The sequence below is a fragment of the Chlorocebus sabaeus genome, chromosome 21 (assembly GCF_047675955.1).
Source record: "Chlorocebus sabaeus isolate Y175 chromosome 21, mChlSab1.0.hap1, whole genome shotgun sequence".
NCBI lineage: Eukaryota > Metazoa > Chordata > Mammalia > Primates > Cercopithecidae > Chlorocebus > Chlorocebus sabaeus.
The window spans coordinates 27,661,702-27,677,155 of record NC_132924.1 but is presented as its reverse complement, the minus strand read 5'-3'; the positions used below and the strand labels follow the sequence as shown (position 1 = coordinate 27,677,155).

The following is a 15,454-nucleotide window of genomic DNA, read 5'->3' as shown; positions in this document are numbered from 1 at the left end:
TTCCACCACCTGTGGAACAATATTGACTGCTATAGTGGTAGCATAGGCAACAGGCTATGGGAATGCAGAAAGGGGTCATTAACTCTAAGAGGTAGAAGGGCCTCTGCAGAAACAATGTGGAGCTCAGCCATGATGAAGGTGCATTTTGATTGGTGAAGGATGAAGCTTCTACACAGAGCTCTGTATATATCTATTTATTTATCTTCTGCCTTTTGCCAACAAGGATTTAAGACCACTTACAAAATACATGAAGCACATATAGATAAAGGATAGTAAAAAGGCAAACCAGATTATCCCAATTAAAAAAATTACTCAACTGAAGCAGAGATATTTTAAATTATTAAAGGACAGAAATACATCTCTGATTGATTGATTGAAAGGATGATAATGTTTAAAGCAGTGAAAAATGACTTCACCATCATTTTTATAGTAAATACAAAAAATAACTGCTCAGTCATATTTCTTATTATAATGTCCTAAAACCAAGGTGCGATTAGACAGAAGTGATTATAATGGGATGGGCAATATCTATGTGATCCAGGCTGTGTGCAGCTTTCTGATGCTTCAGGGTAAACCTATTTGGGTTCCTTAGAGGAATATTTAGGGTAAGAATGAATTTTTTTATTTTGCAGATAATCCTTTAATTTACTATGTCAGTTCTTAGGAAGTTCAAGAGACTCAAGACCTGGGTTGCACATAATACCTGTGTTAGTTGGGGAATTAACAATCATCATGCTAAATCATGCCTAGCCATGAAAGAGTTTTTGGTTGTATGCTTCAATATTAACACCATAGTTAGAGGTAGTGACATGGCAATGTGGTATTGATGATGCCATTTTATGAGTGAAGTCAGTGAGGCCTGGAGAAATCATACTCATTGGTCACGAGGGAGTCCATATGTAGGATCCAAATTATAACTCACTTCCACCTTTTGAGGGCCAACAAGTTTGCTCTTGGTGGTGAGAACCAAACTAATGATTTAGTTCTGCATCTATATTGTATCCTGGCCTTGAGGTTGGCTATGATAGGAAGAGAGCATGTTTTTCTTGACTCCTACTAACAGTTATTCCAACAATTCTAGTTCTGGGAACAGCATTTAGTATGTTTAGGTATTTTGAGCATTTCATTGGGCCTACTGATAAACAGAAATTGCTATTAATGTTTTTACAAGAAGAAAGAGTGGTATGAATAGAAATTTGATCAGTGAACACGAATTAACTTAGTCTTTAATTAAAGTAACATCGCAGAGATGTTTTGATGTGTTTCAAGGAGCAGAAACTCAAATACTAAAAGAAAGGAGGAAATTAGGTTGTACTCTTTATTTGGGATTGCTGTTTTGGTCCTTTTGTTCACCAATCCAGTCTTCACATCAGGGAAAACCAAGCAAGTTCTACAGAGATACTATGCCTATGAAAGGCTGGACACTTAACATGTGCCTCTGTGTGCCCTTTGAGTTAGCTTCACCCTTTATTCCTTTATGTAATTTCATGGCTAAGGTGCTATCTTAGTCTGTTTAGTCTAATAAAATACTATAAACTCAGTAGCTTGTAAACAACAGAAATTTATTTCTCACAGTCTTGGAGGCTGGGAAGTCCAAGAACAAGGTGCTAGCAGTTTTACTCTTTGGCTCATAGATGGTGTCTTCTTACTTTGCTGTCATGTGGTGGTGAGGGTTCTCTCTGGAGCCTCTTTCATAAGGGCACTAATCTAATTCATGAGAGCTTTGCTCTCCTGACCTAATCACCTTTCAAAAACCCCACCTCCTAATACCATTACACTGGTGATTCAAATTTACCATATGAATTTTTTGGAGACACAAATGTTCAAACCATAGCAAAGAGTATTTCATTAGTTCTTTTTGCTCATTCGAGATCTTCTTGAAATATCTTGATTCCTTCCACCTCCACCCATCTCCCCCACTGCCCATACCCAATTTTTAGATTATTTTACTCATTCTTTAAGAAGCTCCTCAGGCATTATATCTTCCAAGAATTCTTCTCTGACCTCCCAATTCCCACAGTTTCTAGATCGTCTTCTTTCCAGAACTTACTTTACTGTTGTTTTGAAACAGCATTTGATGAGTGTGCCTTTTCACTAGACGGTGAGCTTCATGAGGGGAGCTCATGTCTTAGTGATTTTGGTTCACTGTGATGAACACATTATAGATTTGTTGAACTTACAAGCTTCATTGTGGAATCAAACTCTTTTTTAACAAACTTTGTCCAAACTAATGACTTCTGGCAATCCTTTAGGCATGTCTGACCCAAGGCTCTATTTTTGTGTTCCAGACTTTCCTTACCTGGTCTTATGAGAATGTATAATGGACCTATGATGAAATCGCTGATGACAAAGTGAGACATCCCTGATTCTGTCTTACTTACACTGTGCTTCTGTTTCTCTCTAGGTCAGAGGAAAGTGTTTGACCTCCCTTTTGGGAGCTGCCTCTTTCGAAGTGATGTTTATGACAATGGATCCTCATTTCTGTACGATAACTGCACAGCTTGCACCTGCAGGGTAAGGCAGCTCTGAGAGCCTGTGGTCCAGCAATGATAGGGTTTGGGTTTCAGTGTTAGCATCACAGCCACAACCAAAGCCAATGGTGTGTTATTTATTGGGAGGAAGCATTAACGATGCCATTTTACAAGGAAAATCATACGCAAGGTCACCAAGAATTTACACATAGCACTCAAACTGTAGCTCAATCATTTTCTAAGGACCAAGAAGTTAGCTCCTTGTAGTGAGAATCAGGCTCCGAGGGCCTGTTCTGAGGATTTTCTAAAATCAGACAAACACGTATGGCGGTGCCCTCTGGCTTTAATTATCCAAGATGAATTCTCTAACACACCTGGCAATAAAAATTGCTTTTAATCACATTCAAGAGAAGAGAAAGGCATGGAATTAGAGTTCATCACAAAGATAAACCTGGCAGTTTAGGAAGAGAGTATTTATGTGTTGTTTATTGTATCATGTCTTATTGAAAACTTTGCTCATTTTTTCTCAAAAGGCAACCAGAAGTCTAATTACTGCTAAATAAATAATTCCACAGCTTCAGAATTTTAAAGGGACACACATCACATATTCGTAGACTATACTTACGCAGTCATTTATTTTGGAAACCAGGAAGAAATACATTTATCAGGGAGGACTTTAGGATTATTCATTAGTGAGTTAATGAATCACATCTGTCTGACAAGTTTAGAATACACTTTGGTGGTGATGGTTGTTGTTGTTTGTTTTTAATAGTTAAAGGTCTGGAGAGGGAAAGAGGGGAGCTCTACTCAATGTCAGTTATGAGTCAATAGCTAGGATTAGAGCTCAATAGTTCTTGATTACATGCTTTGTTCAGTAGCATGCACTACTTCAGGGGGTGGTTGGGTAAGGGCTGAACTGTCCATTCCACTGAACACCAAACATGAGTAATTCCTGAGCCTGAGAATACCTTACTGAAGCTTCTTCCTCCTGCCATGGTTTGTGTTATCCTATGCTAACCATATAGCACTCCCTTCTTGCCTTGGCCTTCATTCTCAGGACTTCTCCTCTCCACTAAGAATTTCGCAGGAGATAGCTTCCTCTTGGGGATACTGAGCCTTTGATGAAACATATCACATTCTCAATTCTCTTGCTCACAGGAAAGCAAGGCATCCCATGAATGGGAGTTAGTTATACTTGCCGTGCTTCGGGTTCATGGGTTCCATGAGAGATGATTAGGTAATACGTCTCAGTGCTTAGCAGGAAGTGTAATTAATACTCTTCCTCCAAAAGGGTGTTTCACTAGAGTATGAATTCACAGTCATCTTGGGGATATTAAATGCTTGAAAAATCAAGCTGCAATCATTTTGAGTAATCAGTATTATTTTCTGTCTGCTTTGAGCTTCCTTTTCTAGTATCCCTATCCAGTGTTTCTTATGATTTCCATAGCAGGTGCAGGAACCTGTTGAATATGATTTAATACAGTTGGCTCTTCGACAATGTGGGGGTCAGGGTATTGATTCCCTGTACTGTTGAAAATCCATGTCTAATTTTTGATTCCTTAAAGACTTAACTAATAGCCTACTGTTGACTGAAAGCCTTATCAATCATATAAACAGTCAATTAACACATATTTTATATGTTCTATGTATTAAATACTGTATTCTTATAATGAAGTAAGCTAGAGAAAAGAAAATGTTATTTAGAAAATCACAAGGAAGATAAAATATATTTACTATTTAATAAGTGGAAGGTGATTATCATAAAGGTCTTCATCTTCTTTACATTGACTAAACCAAAGAGGAGGAGGGGTTGGTCTTGTCTCAGGGATAGAAAAGGCAGAGGAAGTGGAAGGAGAGGCAGGAAAGGCAGGCACACTTGATGTAACTTCTATTGAAAAAAATTCTGAGTGTAAGTGGACCCTTGCAGTTCAAATCCATGTAGCTCAAGTGTCAATTGTATTTTTCTGCATGCAGGATGGTTTCAGGTCTCTATGCCATCAAATTTGACAATTCCTCTACCAGCGATGTTATTACCATCTTTAAATTTGTTTAGCAGATGCTTCTTCATCCATAACAGCCTATCTCAGGTGTCATACAACCTGAGAGGCTTTCCTGACTTACCTGGATAGGTAACTTTCCCCTTGTCTTTGCTATCTTTACAGCTTTGCTAGAGTTGTGTTTACCACATTATAATTGCAATTTGCTTGATTACACGGTTATCTCCCTTCTTACATTGTGGAGAACCCCTTGGGGACAGAAGTACATTTATGCATCTCTGTATTTGAATTCTCATTATTTAACACAGTGCTAGGCACCACAGTCTAATGATATGTACATAAAGCGTGCTCTCTCTCTCCACACAGACACAAACATACACAATGAAAGCAGGGAGATCTACGGTGAAGTATGCATTGTTTGAGAGGTAGGGAGTGCCCTTGTTTTTAAACAAGAAATCAGGATATGCGGCTTGACAAAGGATTATTTATTTTCCAATTTAAGTTGGTTTATAATAATTTCTATTTGCCAGGTATTTTACATTTAAGAGGCACAGTAAACCTGAGAAACAATAGGCAGAAGAGCACTTCTTTTTGAAATCAAATCATACTACTTTAACTTACAGATGATATAAACTCTTCACCTTCGGTGGATAAGTGGCTTCGTCAAAGTCACTCCACTACAGTAGAGGTCTGGAACCCAGGTCCAGTTTTGAAACTGTTCGTTCAGTTCCTTGGTTAGCACAGAACACACTTCAGGAATCTTGTCCTGAGGTGGTGCATTTGCTCTTAACTTTTACTTTCTGACCAAAGATATTGTGCCTTTACGTTAAGCTCCAAAAGGTGGCATAAAGCCATGGAGGAGACCCAAGAGAGCACTATTAGTGCAGGTTGCGAAGAGGTAGAGGGCAGGAAGAAGGAAACTGGTGGTTCATGGGGAGCTGGGCAGTCTTGCCACAGGCTGGTGGAGTGGGCTCATCAGTCTCTGGAACGTGAAATCATAAATCCTTGGGAGGGAGGGGTTGCGTGCCATAGTTTCCATAGTGCCCTCATATTCTGGTCTAGATACTTAATCAACAAATCACATTTTGAAGTGAATGAAAGATTTATTGCAACACATTAAAATATGGTACCTTACCGACTTTGACACAGATAGTTATGGGTTATGAAAGGAAGGCCAGGTAGGATGTTCGGTAGAGGTAAAAATCATTTTTAATTTCTAGTTTGCCTTTGGGCCCCTAGGACTCTACTGTGGTTTGCAAGAAGAAGTGCTCCCACCCTGGTGGCTGCGACCAAGGTCAGAAGGGCTGCTGTGAAGAGTGCCTCCTACAAGTGCCCCCAGAAGACATCAAAGTGTGCAAATTTGGCAACAAGATTTTCCAGGTATGTCATGAGACAAGCACATGGGAACTCCTGTACTACTATGCTGGCAGTTAAAAAGCTCCAGACACGAGGCAAATTGGGTTATCCCATAATTTCTATATACATATACAAATGTATATGTGTGCATATATTAATAGAATGTATTTATATTACAGTATTATATATACATATATAGTTAGAATCAAGTGCAGAGAACCAACCGTCTGAAAGATGTTTTTCTTGACTATATTTTTGCTGAAATATGTTAAGCCTGTAAAACCTGCCTGAATACCTGGGAGTACCTCTTCTCATTGGAGATGCTCAATGACACTTGTCAAGGTGATGATCCCTGTCAAGATCCTGATGGATCTATACAGCTTGATGCTTTTAGAAGTTTTCCACAAAGCTACCTTTGCAAAGAAAAATTTTCTCATTTGGAAGATATTCAGATAAGGATGTGAACAGTGTACGTAGTTGAGCCAGGTGAGAGAGCTCTGCCCAGCTGAATGGAAAAGGTTGTCTTTTGGCCATCTGTTACCAATCTCAGGTGTATTTTACATTATTTTCTGAGGACCCCAAGTGGGAAACAGTGCAATGGCCATTTAAACTTCAAAATGAAAGATGGTTGGCTTTGTCCAAAGTACATCCTACCTAGTCCATTTTCCCTAGGGGTGGAAGGAGTCAAATCACTGTATATCGAAGGCGTCACCTCATGATACCTGTGAGAATCAAGACCCACATAAACAAGTCAGTTGTGGTAGCTCTGCAGGCATGCTGCACTGAGCCAGACTTCCTATCACACTGAAGTAGTTGGAAGGAGAGGTCTTGGTTCTGATGGAATAGTAAGAAGACATGAAGTGTCACATGGTCTCGCTTGTAAGTGGGAGCCGAACAATGGGATCACATGAACATGAGAGGGGAACAACACACATAGGGCCTGTTGGGGGGTAGGGTAGAGGGAAGGAGAGTATTAGAAAGGATGGCTAATGCATGCTGGGCTTAATACCTAGGTGATGGGTTGATAGGTGGAGCAAACCACTATGGCACACGTTTACCTATGTAACAAACCTTCACATCCTGCACATGTGCCCCAGAACTAAAAATAAAATAAAATAAATTAAAAAAGAGAAAACAATTGAGGACAAAAAAAGACATAAGGTATCATGCCCAGTGAAGAGGGAGGCATGTGTGTTGTATTTACACCAGGCTTTCAGAGATGCTCATATGTCCTCTTGATGTAAAGTTTCCTCCTCCTCTGTCTCCAGAACACCCAGATGAAACAGCCTCACTCTCACTATGGTGCTGTGTGCAATGCACTTTCTTTCTTTTTTTTTTTTAGATGGAGTCTCGCTCTGTCACCCAGGCTGGAGTGCATTGCCATGATCTCGGATTACTGGAGGTTGCAACCTCCACCTCCTGGGTTCAAGCGATTCTCCTGCCTCAGACTCCAGAGTAGCTGGGATTACAGGCGCACGCCACCATGCCTGGCTAATTTTTGTATTTTTAGTAGAGATGGGGTTTCGCCATGTTGGTCAGGCTGATCTTGAACTCCCAACCTTGTGATCCACCCTCCTTGACCTCCCAAAGTGCTGGGATTACAGGCGTGAGCCACCACGCCCACTGCAATACACTCGTAAGTCACCTTGTAAAAACGGTTCCTTTAAATGACTGAGGCTTAAAATTATTCACGGAGACGTGGATTCCTAGAAATGTGTACTCAGAGAACTTGGAACAGTCAGGTGTCCTTTAAGGCAGATTCAGTCGGGTCTTTCTCTCTTGAAAGGCACTAGAGGGTAGACAGTCCTTAAAATAGCTTCAAAAAGTCAGGAAGGGAAAGAGGTAGGGGAGTCATGCAATATCTCAGCTGTTTCTGTTTTTAACAAAAATCTGCTCCTTGGATCTGCAAGCTCAGGAAGGAATCCTTGTTTTGTTTTCACCCCAACTCTGTTGTCTGTGATCTTTTTTACCCATAAGCAAGGATGCACATCCCTGCCTATCCTCCAGAGGTGCAAGGGCTTTTTGTGTATTTGGCATTCACAGATTATACATTTCATGAGTGAAAGAAATTCCTTAAATAGCTCTTTCTGAGCAAGGGTCTAGTCCAGGAAATGAATCCCAAAGTGCTGCCCTGCTTTTTGAGAGGAGAGAACTAGATAGGCAGTGATGGGATATCTATGGCACTTGGAGTCTTCTCTCTGAGCTCTGCATTTTCAGTGACTTGCCCATCAAGTGTCTGTCTGAGCGCTGGGAGTCATTTGAATTAGCCTCTCTTTTATGCATGTCCCATATGGGCCAGAACCATGGCACATCTGGTAATTAACCATCTCTGGACATCTCAATTAACTATTGGTGCTTGGGATGGCTTAAATATTTTAGTCTTATCAAACAGGGGGAAATTAGATTACTGTCATTGTATCATGTATGAAAATTCATGCTTGGTTTTCCCCTAGGGTGCAGTTAAGTAAACAATGATTGACAACAAGACGTAAATATGCCTTGGTTAAACACACAATAATTATTTTTATATCCAGGAGGAGGAACACACACACACACACACACACCACACACACTTGCGCACAATCTGAAATCTTCACTAATCTTTATCTTAAATCAGTTGGGTACATACAAACACCTGAGTCATTTAGTCTAATGAGGGCATCCCTCACTCAGGGCAAGAAATGCTTTCCTCCATGGAGAGATTACAGTCGGTTGCCTCAACTCCTGTCAGCTTCCAGCTGCTGACAGGATCCTGTGTCCTCTCTTGTAGGATGGAGAGATGTGGTCCTCTATCAATTGTACCATCTGTGCTTGTGTGAAAGGCAGGACGGAGTGTCGCAATAAGCAGTGCATTCCCATCAGTAGCTGCCCACAGGTATGTTTGGAATGCAGATCGACTTTACCTTAGTGTCTTGAGAAATGTCCTGTGTGTGGCACGGTCGCATGCCATCTTCCAAACACCGACTCCAGCTCCCCCAAAGCCTCCACATTCCTGAGTAGCCAAATGCCCCTTGCAAAGTTTGCTCATTCTTTTTGCAGATTTTATCCTTGCATGAAAATAGCTTTTGCTTTGCTCTTGTCCGAATTCTGATTTCTTATTGACTTCTCCCATTCATTCTGTAAAACTTCTCCAACTCCTGCAAGTTCTGTTTCTTTGCTTTCTTTTGCCAGGTTTTGTTTAACATCGTAACTGTCTTTTGCCTTTTCCTCTTTTCTCTCCCTTCTCAAATCAGAGCTTTCCTCTTATAGACATTCAAAGTAATATGTGGTTGTTTATTAATATTTCCACAAGGGGTTTCTCCTGCCTCACAGCATCCCCGATTTCTTTGCTGAAGTTTTCTCTCTCTAATCCTGGCCTCCATTGTAGCCCCAAATGGAAATAGCATCCTTATGGAAATATCTCTTTTCAAAAACCCATAGCTCTAGCACACTGAATAAAGCAACCATTATCTTCTAAATCATGAGATTCATTGAATTCACCTCAGCAACTTGAAACCTTTTAAAGTTTTATACATTTTGGGAAAATGTCAACCCTATTCAATACATTCCCGTGAATGAAAAAATATATCCATATATTCAGGACATGTCTTCCCTTCTCTGTTATAGACAGCTTTTAATTTTATTCACATCTGTTATTATTATAAACAAAAGTTGCTGTTTTTACTTGAGTGCCAAATGAGGCACAAAAAAACAACAGCTGTTGCTATTGCACAACTGAATAAAGAGGAGAGGAAAAGAAGAGAAAAAAAACCCACCCTAATTAGTCTTGCTTTAAAAAGCCTCAGACATAAAACTGAAAGCCTCCCATAAAAGAAAAAAAAAAAAAAAAGAAGATACAATAAGTAGACTTGAACACGGTCTGCTTATAAATATTCATTGGGAAAAATGGGATCACATCATTTATGCCAGTCCTCTGGGAACCCTCGCTGCTAATGAACTCTTGCAGCACATGTTAGTAATAATGGGTTTCCTTATTCTACAAGACAAAAACAGGATGCTGTGCCAACCTGGTGGCTCAAGTAACTAGCCTCAGCAGGCCGCCGTGGAGTTTCCAGCTTCACTTGAATTCTGCCACTTGTAGCCGGATTGATAGTTTTCATTGTGCTCTTGCTGGGGGAGGGGAGGGCGGGGGGAGGTCAACGTTCTTTATGTCACTGGTGTCTCATTAGCCTTCCATCATTGTAGACCACATTTGGGCCAGGGGCATCCATCCCTCCAAGCAGAGGCCTTTCCCTGCCCCACCCACCCCCTCCACGCCTTGTCAAAGCTTGTTGGTGCCCCTGCCAAGGCCCCTGCCTGAGGGACCACCTTTTTATTTCTAGGCTTCCTTCCAACCACTCCTCCAGTTCACACTTTCCCTTCTCAGGGGCCGGCAGGAGATCTTTGGAAGATAACTCAGCTCTATCTACCATGGAAATCTTGTTAAAAACTTACTTCCCCTCCCCTACATTGCCTGGGGAGATTTTGGAAAAAAAAAAAAAAAAAAACAGAGAGAGAGAGAGGAGCTTGTATTCCCTGCTCTGTCTTTCCTGGCTACTGCATATCTCTTTTTCCAGATGTAAATGTCTCTTGTGGAAGAAGGGTTTTATGATTGGATTCCCTGTCTATCCTGCCCTGCCCCCGCTCCCCACCCCGCCATCCTGCAACTCCCCTAGCTTCAAAGGAGTGCCATTTGTGAGAAGGGCTATGAGGGCTGCAGTGGGGACTGGGTCATCAGGACACTGTCATCTCTCTGTCTCTAATACGTACTGAGATTTTATGGTCACAACGCTAATCTCATTTAATGCTAACGTCACCCCTCTGAGGTGGATGCTATTTCTAGACCCTGCTTATGGATGAGCCTGCAGCATGACCAGAGTCTTACAGCTAATTGCATATTACCCAGGTGCTCTGACTTTGCAGCTTGTTCCTGATTTATTCCCCCATCTAATTTAGTGATATCATCACTGCCACTTTCATTTTCTGAAGACAAGAGATGGAAGTTTCCACTGAGATGTGGATGTAGGGAATTGTAGTCATGTTTGGTTGGGGCCTTGCCTTTAAGGTGGCTCTGCTGCATTGGGATAGAGCACCTTAATCCTCTTGGGGCCGTCATTCCCTCGGCCTGAGCTGACCTCATTTGGCTTCATCTGCAACTGCCTTCAGTCTTGAGAAACCAAAAGAGACCCCTGTGCCAAATTGCAATTGACAGCAGAGCTCTAGGCAATGAAAATATGTCGTGATGCTCCCACACTATGGGATGGCTGGCTGGGACTGAGTTTTAAGTCTCACTCAAAGTTGTCAAAGCCTTTAATGTATCATTTTAGGCCTAGCTGATGCAAAAACAAATCAGACCTGATTAAAGATCTTCAATAATTTACCAGAATCCTTTAAGTCAATCTGATTTTTTTCTTTTTGAGTACTTAAGCCTACTCTTGATGGAACTGACCAGTAGTGAGTGAGTGAATGAGCAGTGTGTGAGCCGTGTGGCTTTGACATGAGCCTTGGCAACCTCTCCGTGATCTGTTTCCTTAGTTCCCTGTAAACAGGGGATAAGGACAACCGCGTGTGGAGGGTTATTGTGAAATTTAAATGATAAAGTATGAGGAATGCATAGCACTCAGTCTAGCGTATAGCAGATGATAAATATTAAATTATCTTAAAGAGAAAGGACTCAAGAGGACAAAACTCTGCAGGGGGAAGAAAATGTCCTTTAGGGTCAGACAAAATTAGGTTTGACTTTTGGTTCTACTACCCTTGCATTGCATGACATCAATTTCTTCACCTATAAAAAGGGAAATACTCAGCTCATAAGGTTCTTGTGCATCTTAATAACAGTGATTATGAAATCTCTAATGTTCATTAAATCTTAATAGGTCATAAGTATTAACTCATTAAATCCTTATCACTAACCCGACATTGGGTAACATAAGTAAAATATCGAATAAGATGTTTGTTATATAACAAGTGCTCTCTAAATGTTAAATTTCTTCTACATTTCTTTTTCTCTGTGATTAACCATTGAGTCGGAGATAAGACAACTAATTTTCTGATATGAGTCCTAAGAATACGTCACCTCCTTTAAATGTCATGCATTAAAAAGACTTAAAAGACATGCAGTGTAGGAAATTGCAGTGTATTTCCAGAAAGGTAATGAAACATTACCCAGTGTTTCAAAATTCTCAGCTTCCTTGGCTTTGAGTGCATAACGGTTATTCAACATGGACAACCTGCCACTTTCTGAAACAAGAAATCTGACTGAATCTGATCTGTAGCACAGATATTGCCCATATCCATAGGGCTGATGATTCCTGAGTTTGGATTACAGTTTACTGTTTAAGCTTCTCCAACAAGCAAAGACAGAAAGAAGGTCTTGTAGGGATCTATAGGTTGACAGATAATTCTCATTTTTATGTGTGTGCCCTTGGTCTCTAAAGGGCTAGATTTGGATACCAATGAAAAGGTTGAGTCCAGACTGTCTTCATCTTCCTTCCATGTGAGAAAAATCACACTAGTGAGCCCTTTAGGTATTATATTTCTTAGAGGATAAAAACAGGAAAGTTTACTGAATGACTTTGCCTGGCCTTAGAAGCTGATACTTGAAACTTCATTTTCAACATCATCATCACCATCTGGGCATTGAGTTCAAGTACAGCTTGGACTGATTTCATTGGTTTATCTTGTATTAGATTTTAAAAAGATATTTGTCCTCAGCAGACCCCTTTTTTTTTTTTTTAACATTAACTTTTTATTTGTTTTTCTTCTGATTAGGGCAAAATTCTCAACAGAAAAGGATGCTGTCCTATTTGCACCGAAAGTAAGTTTATTCCTTTGAAAATGTGCTATTAGTATTTGTTTTGCATTTTATAGTGCGACAAGAAAAATAGGGGTGTATGTTTCCCCCACATTTTATTTTTGTAGGTATATATAGGATGGGATCATCTGACCTCCTTACAGACATTTTACGTCAATTGTAATTCTCCCACAGAAGTACAATTGAGGCAAATATAGATACTTCCATCAGAATTTGTTGCTATGAGAAATTAAGATGAATGGTTTGATTAGGTTGTAAAAAGGACCAGATAACTTAATGTGCATTTTAACTGCTAATAGCATTTGTAGTCATCGAGGTTAAGATAATGCTATCCGGTAAAACCAAACATTATACAAAGTCTAGGAGGGGCTTTCCTTCTCCCATTATAAAACCAAACAGCTGCACTTTCTGCTCCCTCACCCCACCCCCACCTCATCACCACGTCACCTGGGTGCATCCAGTCTTCTTGCTGGCAAAGAGAAAACAAGAAGTCATTGGGCTGATGGTTTTGCCATCTTATTATGTAGTCATGTGTCACTTTACAGGATGCAAAATGCCTTCTGAGAAATGCATCCTTAGGCGATTTTGTTGTTGTGTGAATATCATAGAGTACACTTACACAAACCTAGATGGTATAACCTACTATACACCTAGCCTATATGGTACAGCCTGTGGCTCCTAGGCTACAAACTTGTATAGCATGTCGCTGTACTGAATACTGTAGGCAATTGTAACACATGGTAAGTAGTTGTGTATCTAAATAGAAAAGGTATAGTAAAAATACAGTATTATATTCCAATGGGACCACAGTTTTATATGTGGTCCATCATTGACCAAAATGTTGTTGTGTGATTCATGACTGTTTTTAACTGTATTCTTGAAAGTTCCTTCTAAGCATGGCCTATTCTGAAAGCCGCCTGAGACTGTACTACTGATCATACAGACAGAGCATAGCAATAGCTTCATATCAGTCCCACATGTAGACATATGCCTAGATCTACTAGCAAATTGCCGTTTTACTCCTCCTGAAATTCATATGGTTTTGAGATAGCTTCCTGGAGTGTTTTACTGAAAGAGGCGTATTAATAATGTCACTGTCAAGTTAGTTCCCATGTATGATAAGTAGGATTAACAAAGTCATAAAATCTATCAGCGTATTTTATGAGCCAGTTATGTTTAGAGAAGTGGACTGGAAGACAGTTGAAAGCGGCTTTCACATGGGCACAGGTTTGTTCTTTCCACTTCTCTAAAATAGAGTTTACATTACTAGAATGCTAGACTCTGTTGTTTTTTTAATTGATTAGTACCTTTGGACAATAGATACGCAGGGTCATTATATGTGTGTGTGTGTGTGTGTGTGTGTATTTATATAAAACTATTAAATATAATATTTATCTACTATACATGTTACTATTTTTAGAAGCAGAGAGCTATTAAATAGTTACATACTGGATAAAATGCTGGTTGAATTAATGAAAATTTAATTATAGATTTAATAAAAAGGGTTTACCTTAAAGATAATGAAGTAAATAAAATAACTCAAAGGAGGCCAATGAAATATGACTTAGTAGAGAATAATGCAGGAAGACAAATTAGCTATGATTAACACACCAGTTGATTTAAAAACACGTGTACAATCTAATACATTTAATCATCCTCCCAGAAACCCTGAGGAAAGGGTTTGTTTATGGATGGTTCAGAGGCTGCCTTCCAGTTAATTCCTTTCTGGATGAGCAGAATAGAGTCTGCACTGGTGAAGTTTTCCTCTGTGTCCATGTCAGTGGAGATGTTTGCATTTCCCCATAAAGTGTCTCCTAGTTGAAGCAGAGACAGACCTCATAAGAATGACTCTTATTTTCCAGTTAACTCTTTCAATTTGCATGAGCACAGACTCATTACATCTGCCAATCACATTGTTGTCAGGCAGGATCACTGCTTAGCAGCTTCATAAAAACGTATGACCAGCTGGGTGCAGTGCCTCATGCCTGTAATCCCATGCCTGTAATCGGGAGGCTGAGGAGGGCAAATCACTTGAGGGCAGGAGTTTGAGACCAGCCTGACCAACAAGGTGAAACCAATCTGTACTAAAAATGCAAAAATTAGATGGGCGTGGTGGTGTGCGCCTGAAATCCCAGCTACTCAGGAGGGTTGAGGCAGAATAGCTTGAACTTGGGAGGCAGAAGTTGCAGTGAGCCAAGATCATGCCACTGCACTCCAGCAAGACTCTGTCTCAAAACAAACAAACAAACAAACAAACAAACAAAAATTGCCAATCTTGTAAGAAACAGTCTAAATCTTGAATTATTTGACTTTATTTTGCAAGGATCAAATAGGTGATTATTGAGATAGTTGAGAGAAAAGCTACATTATGTTATTAGTTTATTCATTATGAGCTGGACTTTCCATGTCTAGAAAACTGGTGACATCGTAAAGAAAAATAAAACAATACAAATGGATGGAAGGAAAGGTATTATAAAATAGGAGCGAGCTTTAAACTGGTAATATTAAGTACCAGATTGTGTTAACCACATGAATAAGCTCATGCCTTCTATCACTGAGAGAGCCAATTTGGCAAGGGAGAAAACCACCCAGCTGGAGGGGCACCGGGAGGACAGTGACTCTGCACCTGCATGGAGCAGGTCAGTCAGTGCTGGAAGAGCCCATGCATGTGGTTCTCTGTCCAAGTCTCAATTATATCATCAGATGGCTATTTCTCAATTTCCTTTGGTGTTTTTTCCATCTGTTTACTCTCTCCTGCTCTCCAGCAGTTCTTCCATCATTGCTGTAAAATGCATTCTATTTGGCGAGGCTTATTTGTTCAGATTGAGTTAAGAGAT

The 15,454-nt window shown here is 40.1% G+C and overlaps 1 protein-coding gene across 2 annotated transcripts in view; it reads left to right on the top strand.

Moving 5' to 3' along the window:
* BMPER (BMP binding endothelial regulator) overlaps positions 1 to 15,454 on the top strand; it is a 245,664-nt gene that overhangs the window by 140,355 nt on the left and 89,855 nt on the right. For both annotated transcript variants that reach the window (XM_007981643.3, XM_007981640.3), the window contains exons 8-11: positions 2,405 to 2,514; positions 5,708 to 5,848; positions 8,595 to 8,699; positions 12,575 to 12,620. In XM_007981643.3, coding sequence (XP_007979834.3) covers positions 2,405 to 2,514; positions 5,708 to 5,848; positions 8,595 to 8,699; positions 12,575 to 12,620 — 402 coding nt within the window. The remainder of the gene's footprint in view (positions 1 to 2,404; positions 2,515 to 5,707; positions 5,849 to 8,594; positions 8,700 to 12,574; positions 12,621 to 15,454) is intronic.